Source organism: Lagenorhynchus albirostris, chromosome 9, assembly GCF_949774975.1.
Source record: "Lagenorhynchus albirostris chromosome 9, mLagAlb1.1, whole genome shotgun sequence".
Taxonomy (NCBI): Eukaryota; Metazoa; Chordata; class Mammalia; order Artiodactyla; family Delphinidae; genus Lagenorhynchus; species Lagenorhynchus albirostris.
Genome location: NC_083103.1, coordinates 47,363,806 through 47,377,226, shown reverse-complemented (window position 1 = coordinate 47,377,226; position 13,421 = coordinate 47,363,806). Strand labels below are relative to the sequence as shown.

Here is a 13,421-nt window from a genome sequence, read left to right as displayed (position 1 = left end):
GGACCGCCCCCATCCTGCCTTAATAAGGGCAGCCTAAATCTTTCTGAGTAACTACTTAGACCAGATAAAATCCAGGCTTTCAATCTTTTGGGAGTCATGGATCATTTTGATGACTTGAGGAAAACTATTTCAGAGAAATAGTGCTTTATACCTACCAAATAGTGCTTTCTATACATTTTATGAACGTACTCAAGGGCCTGTCTGATCCTCCGAATCCCCTCTGTGGCCTACGGTGAGGAGCCCCCGGCTGGGATGGCCTTCGGAGTGAGGGGCTGCAGCCATGGCTTTGCTTCTAGGCCTTTGGAGTGCTATCTCGTGGATTCTGAGTTGAAGTGCAGTATACTTAGGGGTTTCAGAAAAAAAAAAGCCTGAGGTAAGAATTGCTACTTGAGGATACCGTAAAAATATGCCAAGAATTTAGCTGCAGCTTGTCTCGATTCCCTCCCTCCCTCCCTCCTTTCCCTTTCTCCCCTCCTCACTCCCCACCCCCATTCATCACACATGAGTTGAGCTAATAGATGAAGCTGGCTCTGTCTTGTCTTCTCTGAGTCGAGCATCTTTACCCTGGGGAAACTCGTTTTCTCCACATAGAGTTTCAGGTTTATCTTTCCAGTCTCACCATTTGAGCCTCACTCTTTCACGCGGAGAACGTTCAGGTTCTTACCGTGTGCTAGGAATCGTGCTAGGCGTGGAGATCAGAGCCGTGAATCAGGGCTCACACATGTGCTCCCGTCTGGTGAAGTGGCCAGACGTGTAAACAGGTGTGGTTCAGTGCCGCAGGGCAGGTGGTGACACGGGGGGGGGGGGGGGGGTGCCGGGAAGCCAGCTTCCCCAGAGGCAGGTCGGAGTCAGCGAGGCTGAGAGGCAGCCATGTTGCCGCCTGGTCGCCTCTTTTTCCTCCTCTCACACCAGAACCTACCAGCGGACACTGATCCCCCCGCCAAGGGTGGGCAGACCTCTCCCCATACAGCCCCCAGATCAGCTGTCTTGCCTCTTCCTCCCCAGAGCCCCAGGAACACCTTTTCACATAACGTGTGGAGGTTCTTCCCCCAGGGCAAGAAGTTGGTTTCAGTTGCCTTGGATGCTGGGCAGATGTGTGTTGACCAAATGAATTCTTCATTGGACTTTCCCAGGTTTTTAGACAGAAAAAAGTAAAATGGCCTACCCACCCCTGCAGCCTTAGAGACCTTGACTAACGCATCCTATTCTAGTTCTGGGCAGGGAACCTTGGCGGGTGAGGCCCGGGCTGCGCTCTGGAACTGGGCCAGAGGCCAGAAGAAGGCTCTAGAGCTCAGGGCATGGCAGCTGAGCCTGCTTTTCCTTTCTGGCCTCTGATCTGGGTGTGTCTCCAGGAATTTACTCCTCCCCTCGTGCCCGCTGCTGGCCACAGCCCTCCTCCTGCCGCCTCTGTGTTCTGTGTGGGCTGGGCCAGCCTGCCGGGGACTGTGTGTTTTCTGCCTTGTCCTCGGGCCCTGCTGCTGGGCTATGGACAGCGTAGATGCCGTGCTGAGCAGCATGCCAACACCCAGCAGAGCCCTCTCTTCAGGTGGGAGCTCCAGGAAACCCCCTGGTGACCCCCAAGGGCGCCGGGAAGGCCCACGCAGTCACAAGATGTGTGTCTGCAAGTCATTTCGGGCAGCAGAGCTCAGAGCCCTTGCGTGTAACCACAGTTCCCATTGCACCCACATCAAAGACTGCTTTCATAACCAGTCAGAGCCGAGGGCCACACGTTGAGGGCTGGGCAAGGGAGAAAAGCTGTTTTTAGGGGAGCTCTCAGAGGAGGCGGGAATGTGAGGAAGTGGGGGGCAGCCTGTGGGGAATGCTGGACAGACCACCCTGGCAAGCCAGCATGTGACCTGCCAGGAAGAAGGCAGATGCAGCTCCCCGTCTCCTCAGCCTGCTGCCTTCCCAAGGCTCCCACCCAGAGTGCTCCCTAGATCTCACGGACACACGTGAGGTGGCCTCACCTGGCTTGTGAAGCAGCTAGTCTGGGCTGGGGACAGCCAGCGAGGCGGGCGCTTGACAGAAGCTCTGCCCCGTCTGTTCCCGTGCAGAATGCGGCCCTGGGGAGCCCTGTGGTGATGGCTGGCAGCAGAGGTCTCCCAGGCTGCAGCACCGGACGGCACCCCCAGTGCCCAGGACGGCAAACCCCCAGCAGGGCCAAGAACCCAGACTGGAGCTGCTTCTGAATTTGTTCTTATTTGGAAACCACTGGCTTCCCTCAGGGCACAGCCCGACACCAGCCTGAAGGAAGAGGGGTAGGCGTGGGCTGCTGGGTGGGAGTCAGGCTGTGTGTGGGAACCAGCAGTTCCTCCAAGAGCAGCGCTTATTTTTAGTCTCTCCCCAGTCCCAAATAAACTGAGAGCAGCTGGGAGCCTGTGGGTAAATGCAGAGTGGAGCTGAGACAGGAAACCGGGGTCTCTCCCTAATGAGTTCCAGCCACTCCAGAAGGGGGAAGCCAGACGAGGAATTTTCTTCGGGACTGCTTCCCTCTGGCAGGCTCTGGTATTATCACCGAAAAGAATGTTCCCGTGTGTGTGTGTGTGTGTGTGTGTGTGTGTGTGTGTGTGTGTGTTTACAATTCCTGGCCAAGTCTGTCTCCCCCCCCCCCCCCCCCCGCCTTCTGCTAGGTTCCCCTGCTCTGCAGGCTCTGTGTCCCTGAGCTGGTGCCTGTGTGTGTCCGGGGGGGTGGGAGGTGGATACAGGAGCAGCACGGTCTGGTCTGAGCCACTGTGTCTCTGAAACTGTTTAGGGAAAGGCTGCCGGACGCAGGCCAGGGGACTTGGGGAAATTTGAACACAGCTTGACGTTCCTGAGAGGGAGGGGGCAGAAGCAAGGAAGAGGAGAGAATTTGGTCTCTGGCCAGAAAAAGGGCTTTTTCAACCAAGGAATCTAACTGCTGACATGGGTACCCAGCATGGATGGGGACATTGATGTTTACAAGCATTTCGCGTGGCTGAAGAGGGTAAGTGACTGGCTGCTTTGTCTGGGTCTCCGTGGAGATGAGTGAGGGGAGAGACACTGTGTGTGTGTGTGTGTGTGTGTGTGTGTGTGTGCGCGCGTGTGCGTGTGTGGAGGGGGAGGTGTTTGTCCGGCGAAGCCCTGTCGTGGCTAAGTTCTCCATGAGAATCTAATTATAGACACTAGGGGAGAAAACAGTCAGCTGTCTTTGTTTCTCCTCTGACATTCTAGTGAATGAGCCTCTGTGCAGAAAGGCAAGAATGAAGTGAGGAGAGTTCGTTATTTTAACTTGAGCACGTGAACGGTTGGAGGCTCCAGACACCGTGACCAGAAGAAGGTGCCCAGCACTTCTGGTGTGAGGATGCGGAGAGGCCGCTGCCTTTCAAACGCACTGGGTTCAGAAGTTGCTGGGCTTCTTCTCTGCTCGGAAGTCATCTGGTGTGGAGATTAGTCAGTGTGCTGTCAGCCAAAAGAGCTGCTGCGTTGCGGGGGGGGAGGCTCTCGGAAGTCCTCTTCTGCGTGTCTCTCAGAGGCCAAGGGCTGGCATTGCAAGTCGTTCCTGCCGACTCTGTAGGGGTTGAGCGTGAGAGTGTGGGGTGAGTGCTGGGGGCTGGAGTAGCGTCTGCACTCACAGAACCCAGGCTCACTCTTCTGTCACCATCTTTGAGCTGCAAGGATGGGTATCCATCTATTTTCACACTGAGGCTGAATGTTTTCAGAGGGAGGAAGGGCAAAAGCAGCTGACAGATAAGAGACCTGACCTTGTAACTGTAGAACAGAAGGGACAGGAAGTGTCCGGCTCAGAAGGTCCCCGACCCCAGCGCCCCAACCCTGGGCCTGCTTTGGCGTGTGCCCTCTGCACTTCTCACTCTGCAAATATTTATCAAGTTCTGGGTACTGGGTGTCCAGTGGTGAGCACAAAGTAGAACCAGTCTCTGCTCTTGTGGATCTCCCATCTACCACTTGGGAGATCCCAGTTAAATAGTCCCAGGAAATAAGCCTGAAATTTACAAGTTGATAAATACAGCCAAGAAGGGGAACTGTTGGTAGCCATCATCAAGGGCTGTTACTGATTGAGGAGGAGTAGTCAGGGGCCCTCTTTGAGGAAGTAACACTTCATTGAAAACTGAAGAAGTAGGAGTGAGTCAGGTGGAAAATTGGGTGAAGAACACGTCTGAGCGCGGTGATGGTTAGGAGCTAGGGGTGGGTTCCGGATCACACAGGACACGGAAGTCTACAGTAAGGGTTGTGGGTGACGTCGTTTGTATAATGGGAGACTTGTAGTAGGGAAGTGGCATGAGATACGTTGGGGGATCTAATTTGTATTTTATGAAAATTACTCTAGCTGTGATATGGTGTATGGTAAGCTGTGTCACGAAAAGTGAGGCAAATGAACCAAATTAGAGAGCTCGAGGGCTTGCTGGGATCAACTAGTACAAACCCCTCATTTAAAAAAGCCCAAGAGGGGGGCTTCCCTGGTGGCGCAGTGGTTGAGAGTCTGCCTGCCGATGCAGGGGACACGGGTTCATGCCCCGGTCCAGGAAGATCCCGCGTGCCGCGGAGCGGCTGGGCCCATGAGCCATGGCCACTGAGCCTGCGCGTCTGGAGCCTGTGCCCCGCAACGGGAAAGGCCACAACAGTGAGAGGCCCGTGTACCGCAAAAAAAGAAAAAAAGCCCAAGAAAGGCTAGGAACCTCGTGGCTATTAGTGTTATGGCTGTAAGTGGTGCAGCCCTGCTCTGTCTCCCAGTCCAGTTCTCTTTCCTCATTTCTATGGCCAAGTAGGTAGAAAATTATGGGTTTGGAATGCAGCAGAAATCCTGTTTGTGCTCAGCCCCATCCCAGCTTTGGGATGGGGGCATTGCAGTCACCAGAGAGCATGCTGAGGTGACCAGACATTTTGGTAAAGGTTCTCATCCATTGTCTTAAGAAATGAAAAAGCCTCATTGAAAAGGTTTTGGAGGAAATAGGTAAGTGCACTTCCTATCACTTACTCTTTATTTTCTTGTATCCAGCTGAAGCTTTTTAACCAGGAGGTCTTAACAGCCGCGATGTGCCTGGGATTGTAGGTGCCATGTCCCAGCCGCTGGGACAGATGTTGTACCTTTGTACCTTGTGCAGAAGTTCTGTCTGTGGAGGAATTAATTCTGCATGCGAGGCAATGTAAGGAGGTTCTTTCAGTCCTGAGACCCAGGCTGTGAGCTCTGACTCTTTTGGATGGTGGGAAGTCTGCTGGGCGAAGCTCTAAGTGAGGAGACTTCAAAGCCCCTGGGAAAGACTCATAGCAAAACATTTTTCTTCTACTTTTAAGGAGCATTAAACACACACACACACACAAAGTATTGGATATGTCATAGGCAGTATAATCAGTATCTTTCCTATTCTCTACCTGAAACACAACTGCCAGACTCTTCTTTTTAAAATCCCCTTTAAAAAAAAAAAATTCCGGGCTTCCCTGGTGGTACAGTGGTTGAGAGTCCGCCTGCTGATGCAGGGGACACGGGTTCGTGCCCCGGTCGGGGAAGATCCCACATGCTGCAGAGCGACTGGGCCATTGAGCCATGGCCGCTGAGCCTGTGCGTCTGGAGCCTGTGCTCCGCAACGGGAGAGGCCACAACAGTGAGAGGCCCGTGTACCACAAGTAAATAAATAAAAATCCCTTTTCATCCTTTGACCCTGGTCGTAAGCCCCAGGATTTGCCCTTAGTCTGGACGAGAAAGCCGAGGCTTTTCTGCCTGCTTGGCTTTTAAAACTTTTTTTTTTTTTTTTTTTTTTGCGGTACGCGGGCCTCTCACTGTCGTGGCCTCTCCCATCGCGGAGCACAGGCTCCGGACGCGCAGGCTCAGCGGCCATGGCTCACAGGCCCAGCCGCCCCGCGGCACGTGGGATCTTCACGGACCGGGGCACGAACCCGCATCCCCTGCATCGGCAGGCGGACTCAACCACTGCGCCACCAGGGAAGCCCTAAGACATTTTTTTAACCTGGCCTCCACTTGCCTTTTTAGTTTCATCATTTATATCTATTTATATTTATTTTAATTTCATCTCTTTATATCTGACGAGCTCCCACATGTAGTCCCTGCCTTTTCTGAGCTTCTACCTCCATGTCCTCCTCCTAATTCCCACCCACTTCATCTGACTCCATCCGGGCTCTCCTTTTCCATCAGTCCTTTGCTGACCTCCTCCCTGTATTGCATGCAGTGGACTCCAGCCTGGGTGCCCAGCGCTTTCCATCTGCCTGGCTCACCCACCCCCTTCCCACGTGCTTCCTCAGGCTGGGGTGGCTTGGAGAGCAGGTTTCTCTTAGCCCAGGTTTTTGAAGGTGGAAACATGCTGTTTCTTTCGTGTTCCCACACACGGGGTGGTTCCAGCAGAAGAGGTGCCTGGATGAGGTGTGACCTGGTAGGAGGCTGGGAGCCCTTGCCCTTGGACCAGTCCAAGAGGTCAATGCCTCGGAGCAAGACAGTCTTTGAATTTTGGGACAGTAAGGGGAGATGCCTATGGCTAAGAAGGCCCAAAGCTAGAGGGGAAGCGTTTGGTGAGAAAAGAGACATTGTCTCGTGGCCTTTGGAGGACGGGCTACTGCGTACTGTTTTAGCTAAGAACATGCAGTCGGAAGTAAAGCCTGGGTTGGGCTCTTGGCTTTGCCACACGTACTAGCTCTGTGATCGTAGGCATATTATCTCAAATCCTGGATTTCTTCATCTATAAAATAAGGAAGGTAATAGTGCCGGCCACATACAGGTTTTATGAGGATCAAGTAAGATAATGTATGTTAAACGCTTAGCAGAGAACCATGCACGTAAGGAACATTCCATAAAAGTTAACTGCTCTTGGGCATTACCAGGAAGGAGGATATTGAAAGAGGAACAGATGGGACCAGTTTGCTTCTCTCCTAGGAGTGCATCTTAGGCCATCATTCCTTCAGCTTAGGCCCCTTTCCACATTCCAGGTCAAGGTCTCAAAGCAAAGATCGGCAGGAGACAGCTGGGACCTGGCCCACCATAAGTAGCCAGAGGCCCCAGGGTCTGCTGAGAGAAGGCTGACCAGGGCTGGTCCTCCAGTGCCTTCCCCGACAGCCAGATCCCTGGGACAAGGTAATCTCCTACCACAAGCATCCAGAGGGTCTCCGCCCCTCAGCTCTTTGGTTCCTGACTGACTCTCAAACAGCTCACACCTGCCCTGCTTTGAGATCAGTGGCTCCAACCCACATAGTCCTGAAAGAACCTCTCAAAATAGCAACAAAGCAGGGTCTGTGGAGTCCACCCGCTGCCCTCTGAGCAGGAGTTTATTTTCCCAGGAACAGAAATCCCAGCACTGTCAGCATCTTCACACTGCTGCTGGCTTCTAGGACTCTGTGTCGGAGCCAAACTCCAAACCGAAGTCACAACCCCGTCCACCCCACCCCCAGCCCCTAAGAAAAAAAACGGAATCATCATGGCTCCCCCATGCAATTGGCTTGGGTTCTGTAGTACACAGTATGGGATGAACTCAAACTGCTAATGTGAGACTTATTCTGTGTCATCTGGTGCTCAAACGGTTGATCCAGTAGCCTGGCCACTTGGGCCAGGAGAGCTGCAGAGACATCCTGGCCCCAGACATTGACTTGCCTTGTACTCAAGTCAGAGTGCAGTTAAACTTGAAATAGGCAGCAGCTTCTGTGAAAGCTGTTCCCACTGGCTAAGAACGCGGATCCTGTATCCAACTCCTTGGGTTCATCTCAGCTCTGTGTGACCTTGGACAATTGATTTACTCTCCCTGGGGCTCAATTTTCTTGATTGTAAAATATGGATAAATAATTCAGTATATGTAAAGTGCTTAGAAAATGCTTCATGGATGTTATGGTGACGATGACCTCGGTCACAACTGACAGCCTCTGGTTACTCTAGAGCCATGCGCCCAAACTTGATTCTGGGCAGAGATTTTTCAAGACCAGGAGGAGGATGATAGTGGGTATGGTTACTCAAGGGTTCTAGCTGTCCCCATTTTCTTAAGGGTACATCCCATCTTTAGCCAATGCACCCAAAATGTCCACCCATCATACTCCCCAGCATAATTTAGGAGCTAGAATTTTGCCATCTGTGACTCCTGTCTGCCAGCTATTTGGAGAGGCCCTCACGCCTCTTTCCCAGCAGGGTTTAGCAAAGGGGCATCATACCAGGGTCATTTGCTGAAGAGCTTGGGCGGGCGCTCCAGAGCAGCACAGCCATTGGTAGTTCCATGAACTGGCATCGGCACTTGGGGGCGGGGGTGTCCCTTGACTCATCCCTGCATTCTTCCCTCCCCCGTCCCTGTATCAGCTCTTTCACACTTTTCCATTTGTCCCCAACCTTGAACTCCCCTCTCAACTGATGTCACTACCTACTTCATTGAAAAAAATTAGCCACACATAGATGAACTTCTCATCTTCCCTCCCCACCACCACAAAAGGTAACAGTGTTCACAGCCATCATTTTTCTTTTTTATTTAAAGGAATATGAAAAGCGTATTTTTTTTAAAATAAATTTATTTTTGGCTGCTTTGGGTCTTTGTTGCTGCACGTGGGCTTTCTCTAGTTGCGAGCGGGGGCTACTCTTCGCTGCAGTGTGTGGGTTTCTCATTGCGGTGGCTTCTTTTGCGGAGCAACAAAAAGGCTCTAGGCGCATGGGCTTCAGTAGTTGTGGCACACGGGCTCAGTAGTTGTGGCTCATGGGCTCTAGAGCACAGGGTCAGTAGTTGTGGCGCACAGGCTTAGTTGCTCCGCGGTATGTGGGATCTTCCCAGACCAGGGCTCGAACCCATGTCCCCTGCATTGGCAGGAGGATTCTTATCCACTGCGCCCCCAGGGAAGTCCCCACAGCCATCATTTTTCAGCTTCCTTTGGTTTCATGGGTCAGGAGTCCCTTCTCTCCACCAAGGCTATCCCAGTATCCTGTCCTCCTGATCCAGTGCTATTCCACGTCCCGTTGTTCTCCGATTGTTTCTTCTCTTTGCCCTGCCTCCTTGTCCCATGTCCTTGGCAGAAAATGCTTCTCCTTGATTCTTAGAGAAAACAAAACTGTCTCTGACCGTGTACTTTGTCTCTCCATGCTGCCTTATAGAACTTACCCTCCTTTCACCATCAGGAATCTTGAAATCAAGAGCAGGCTAAAAACAACATCTCTACTCCTTCCTGGTCACTCCCAAACCCACTTCACATTGGCTTTGTCCCTAAGAAAGCTTTCGAAGTCCTTCTATAATGTTCTTATTGCCTCTACTTCCCAAGCAACGTTTCCCATCCATTTTCCCTGGAATTCATTCCCATTTGGGCATCTTGTAGGTTTAATGAAATTCTTGTGACCAAAGGACCAGCTCCTCTCTTTGGCCCTTACCTAATCCCACATTTTCCACCTGTGGATCTTTCTCTTATGCTATTTGATTGATGAAATGCCTGGACCTTCTATCTCAGGAGCCAAGATGCATCAGGCCGTTTACTTCTAATGCCTCCAGCTGAGCTGAAACAGTCACAGTTGCTCCTCCATCCCCAACTCTGGCACCTGATGCTGCCCCTCTGTCTCCGACAGGTATTTTTAAGAATCATGAGTCAGTGTGTCTCTTGGAGTTGGCAAGATGAGGAAAGAGCACCACTCAAAGAGCCTCCTGTTTTTACTCTGCTCCTGGCTTTAATATGCTCCCTTCACAAGATACTAGCACACTTGTAAATACCACTTCTCCTACAGTCAAGTGCTGTAGGTTCCTTACACATCCAGCCACCTGATCAAGAGAATTCAGCAAGGACTAAGCTTATGCAAGGCTATGATCTTGGAACAAGATCTTGGTGAATCCAGTGCATTTCTCTCACCTCCAAATCCTGCTTCCCAGGATGATCAGTTAGGAACCTTCATGTTCATCACACCAGCCCCTTGGTTGGAAAGCTTATAGATAGACTGTCAAAATATTCTTTGTTTTCTGTGTTCTGGGAAACCAGAATATCTGAAGGGTGGCGATCGTGGCTTCATGGATAGCCTATCTGTATCAGGAGGACTCTTTCCAAAGATGCTGTTCTCTCTTCTTCTGGGGGAAGTCCTTCATAGCTTTCAAGACTCAGTCTTTCAAGTGGGGACTCCACTGTAAAGCCTCTCCTCTCCCTTGAAGGCATAATCGATTCGTCCCTCCCCTATGCCACTGCTGCTGGCTTACACACAACTAACTCTATTACTCAGCCATAAAAAGAAACGAAACTGAGCTATTTGTAATGAGGTGGATGGACCTAGAGTCTGTCATACAGAGTGAAGTAAGTCGGGAAGAGAAGGACAAATACCGTATGCTAACAAATATATATATGGAATTTAAGAAAAAAATGTCATGAAGAACCTAGGGGTAAGACAGGAGTGGAGACACAGACCTACTGGAGAATGGACTTGAGGATATGGGGATGGGGGGGTGAGCTGTGACAAAGCGAGAGAGAGGCATGGACGTATATACACTACCAAACGTAAAATAGATAGCTAGTGGGAAGCAGCCGCATAGCACAGGGAGATCAGCTCGGTGACCGCCTGGAGGGGTGGGATAGGAGGGTGGGAGGGAGGGAGACGCAAGAGGGAAGAGACATGGGAACATACGTACGTGTATAACTGATTCACTTTGTTATAAAGCAGAAACTAACACACCATTGTAAAGCAATTATACTCCAATAAAGATGTAAAGAAAACAAAACAAAACTATTACAGTACTTATCATGTCTCAGTGTAAGACTACAGAGCTCTTTCAAGGCAGGGACTGCCTAGCACAGGGAGTGGCACCTAGTAGGTGTTCAGGAATATTTAGTCACTGAATAGATAACTGAATGAAGCATGATTATGTGAACGTTGGTTGACCAAGCTATTTAATTTGCTATTCATGAAATTTGCTTTGCTCTTCCCTGATGGTGATCATTTGATAGTGACAACCCCACCAGTGACACTTAGCCTCCCCTTATATATAATTGCAAGTAAGAGAGGCGGAGGGCATAAGGAGGTCAAGGTCAGGATAGGATCTCTCTCTTGTTGGGCTCCTGGTAGCTAAGGACCTGACTGTACTCTACTCACGCTGCATTTTGAAGAAACTTCTTTAACTCTGCCAGAGGTAGTGGATGGGCTTGGCTATTCCTTGTTGGGGAAAAAGTGGTTTTATAATAACTGCCAGAAAGGCCTTAAATTCCTTAACCAAAACATCTAGGAGGAGTTTTCCTTTTTACAAGCACCTGCTTGCATTCATTCTGCTTGATTCCTTTGGTGATGGGTAACCTGAGCCATGTAATAGAAACTGTAGCTTCTATGATCCACTTCTTTTTTATTTTTTTGGTCCTTATTTTTTCAGGTCTACATTTTCCAAGTTTCTCAAAAGCTTGTTGTGTGAGTGGTGGTCCTGAGCTTGAAGTATAGCCTTAGTGACCTTGACATCTCCCCTGTGCTCGGCAGCCATGGCGCTCTTGAGGTGGGTTTTCTGGATTTGATATGATCCCCTTGACGGGGAGCTGACTTCCTAGGCTTTTCCCGCACTCCGTGCTCGCATACCGAATGACACCGCCACGCGACCTCTCCTCCGCACCACTTGTTTGTTCTGGAACCAGCTCTTTCCCCGTGTTCAGTGTAGTGCCATGCTGTCAGCAGGTCCCGCGGGACATTACCCTCACCCAGCATCCCCGAGAGTGTACCAGAGCACACCTGGGGGGCACGCAGAGGCCAGCAGAGGCCAGCCAGGCTGTGAAGGAGTCAGACTCCTGGGGATTCTGCACGGCCCCCATCCGTGCCACCAAGCACCCCCTCCAGAACTCTGCAGAGACCTAATGTGGCCGTCCCTTTGCCAAGCTCCAGTGGAAGGACCAGGCCAAGAGCGAGCAAGCATCGTGGAAGCTGACCAGCCACTAGAGTCAGAGGGTGATGGCTCTGAGGGGGCTGCTGGGGGCGGGGGCACAGCTCAGCTGGAAAGCTCATGTTTAACCTAAATGGGACCTGACTTTCAGATTGGAACAGAAAGAAAAATGCAAGTGTTTATGATTAGTCATTATTAGCTATTGAAATTTTCACTGTGCTCATTATAAACTGTGTTCCTGTAGATGCAACTCCAAACGTGGGCATCTTTTCAGAGACGATGGAAAGTGAACAGGTTCGAAGCTGTGCACCGCAGGCATGATTCCAGGGCTCTTAGCTAACAATGGGTTCTGTGTTGTCCCTTAGGCACTTTTCTTCTTTCCAGCCCGAAAGTATTTTGGTTATTGTTCCTTTGGGTTGTTTGTTCAGATCTTTAGATACTTCATAGGTGTCCTAATGAGAAATGTTGCCGCCTTTTGTTTTGCATAAAAAGAATGAGTTCATTAAAGCTGTCAGTGCAAGGGAAGAGCTGTGTCTTCACTGCATTTTGGTCTTTTAGTTTAAACAAAGCCATTTCAATGAGTTCCGTGTTTCCACGATCATTCAAAAACTGTTTATATTACATGGAGGAAATATTAGAGCATCCTGCTCTAAAGAGCTTTCTGCACTTTTGTTCCCACACGTCTTTGTTTTTAATGACCTAACTGATCATCTGTGTCACTCTGTGAGGTATGATCTCCTCTGTTTAAAGGATGGGAAGCTTGAGATGAGGTGACCTACTTGAGCTTGTGCATGGTCAATGCAGCCTCACCTCTTAATCGTTCCCAGCCATCATTCTGCGCAGGAGGTCCTACCTTGTAGAGGAGAAGGCTGCCGGAATTCTGTACATGAATATGGAAGCCCCCCCCAACAAAGTCCCCAGGGATCCCCTGCCTTGAAATCCAGCTGAGCAAAGGGTGGGAACAGGGAAGCTGCAGCTCTCAGACCTGGCATTTGTACAGCTATACAGGACGTGTTAATTCTTTCAACGTAGCTTCTTAAACAGTTGTCAGGTGTTTCTATGTTCTTATAGCCCTTCATTTATTCATTTCCCATCCACCGTTATATCTTTTAGCCCTACTTTAGCTTCCTGTTTATTTCTTGTTGTGTTTTAACCTATTTTTGTTTATTTCATCTCTCCCCACCCCACACACACACCCAGTTGATGCCATGGGCCTGTTGCATCTTGTATCATTCCCTGAATTAACCTTCTTGTTCTGCTTGGGAAATAAGAATGGAGGCCAACAGGTGGTGGATAGAAAGTCATCCATTTCACACACAAAGGAGAATGGGTTCCTTTTGTATCCGCATGCATCCCACACAGACACACCCTGTGCCACAAAGTAGATCCCTATTAGCCCTTGATGATGATCTTGGTTTTAACTATAGTTGGCTCAGAACTGACAATTCTGTCTTTAAATTTACCAGTTCAAGCAAATCAAGCAATGGTAGGTAGAATCCCTTTGTAATTCAGTACTATATCCAAATAGCAGGAATGCTGTCTTGTAAATCTGTTTCCAGAGGAGTAAATTTCAGTCAATTGACTGATCACCATTTGAGACAAATGCATTAGCCAGGACTTTTGGTTGCAAGTAACAGAAACTCGGTTTGA

General features: G+C 50.1%; 1 protein-coding gene across 18 annotated transcripts in view; it reads left to right on the top strand.

The window, feature by feature from the left end:
- PPFIBP2 (PPFIA binding protein 2) overlaps positions 1 to 13,421 on the top strand; it is a 158,886-nt gene that overhangs the window by 61,864 nt on the left and 83,601 nt on the right. For 2 of the 18 annotated variants that reach the window (XM_060159771.1, XM_060159770.1), the window contains exons 1-2: positions 2,375 to 2,505; positions 2,753 to 2,965. The exons of 13 other annotated variants lie outside the window; for them this stretch is intronic. In XM_060159771.1, the coding sequence (XP_060015754.1) occupies positions 2,918 to 2,965 (48 nt within the window). In that variant the 5' untranslated portion in view covers positions 2,375 to 2,505; positions 2,753 to 2,917. Of the gene's footprint in view, positions 1 to 2,141; positions 2,259 to 2,368; positions 2,506 to 2,752; positions 2,966 to 13,421 lie in introns of those variants that run through there. 3 more of the 18 variants (XM_060159775.1, XM_060159773.1, XM_060159776.1) reach the window with 3 other exon arrangements.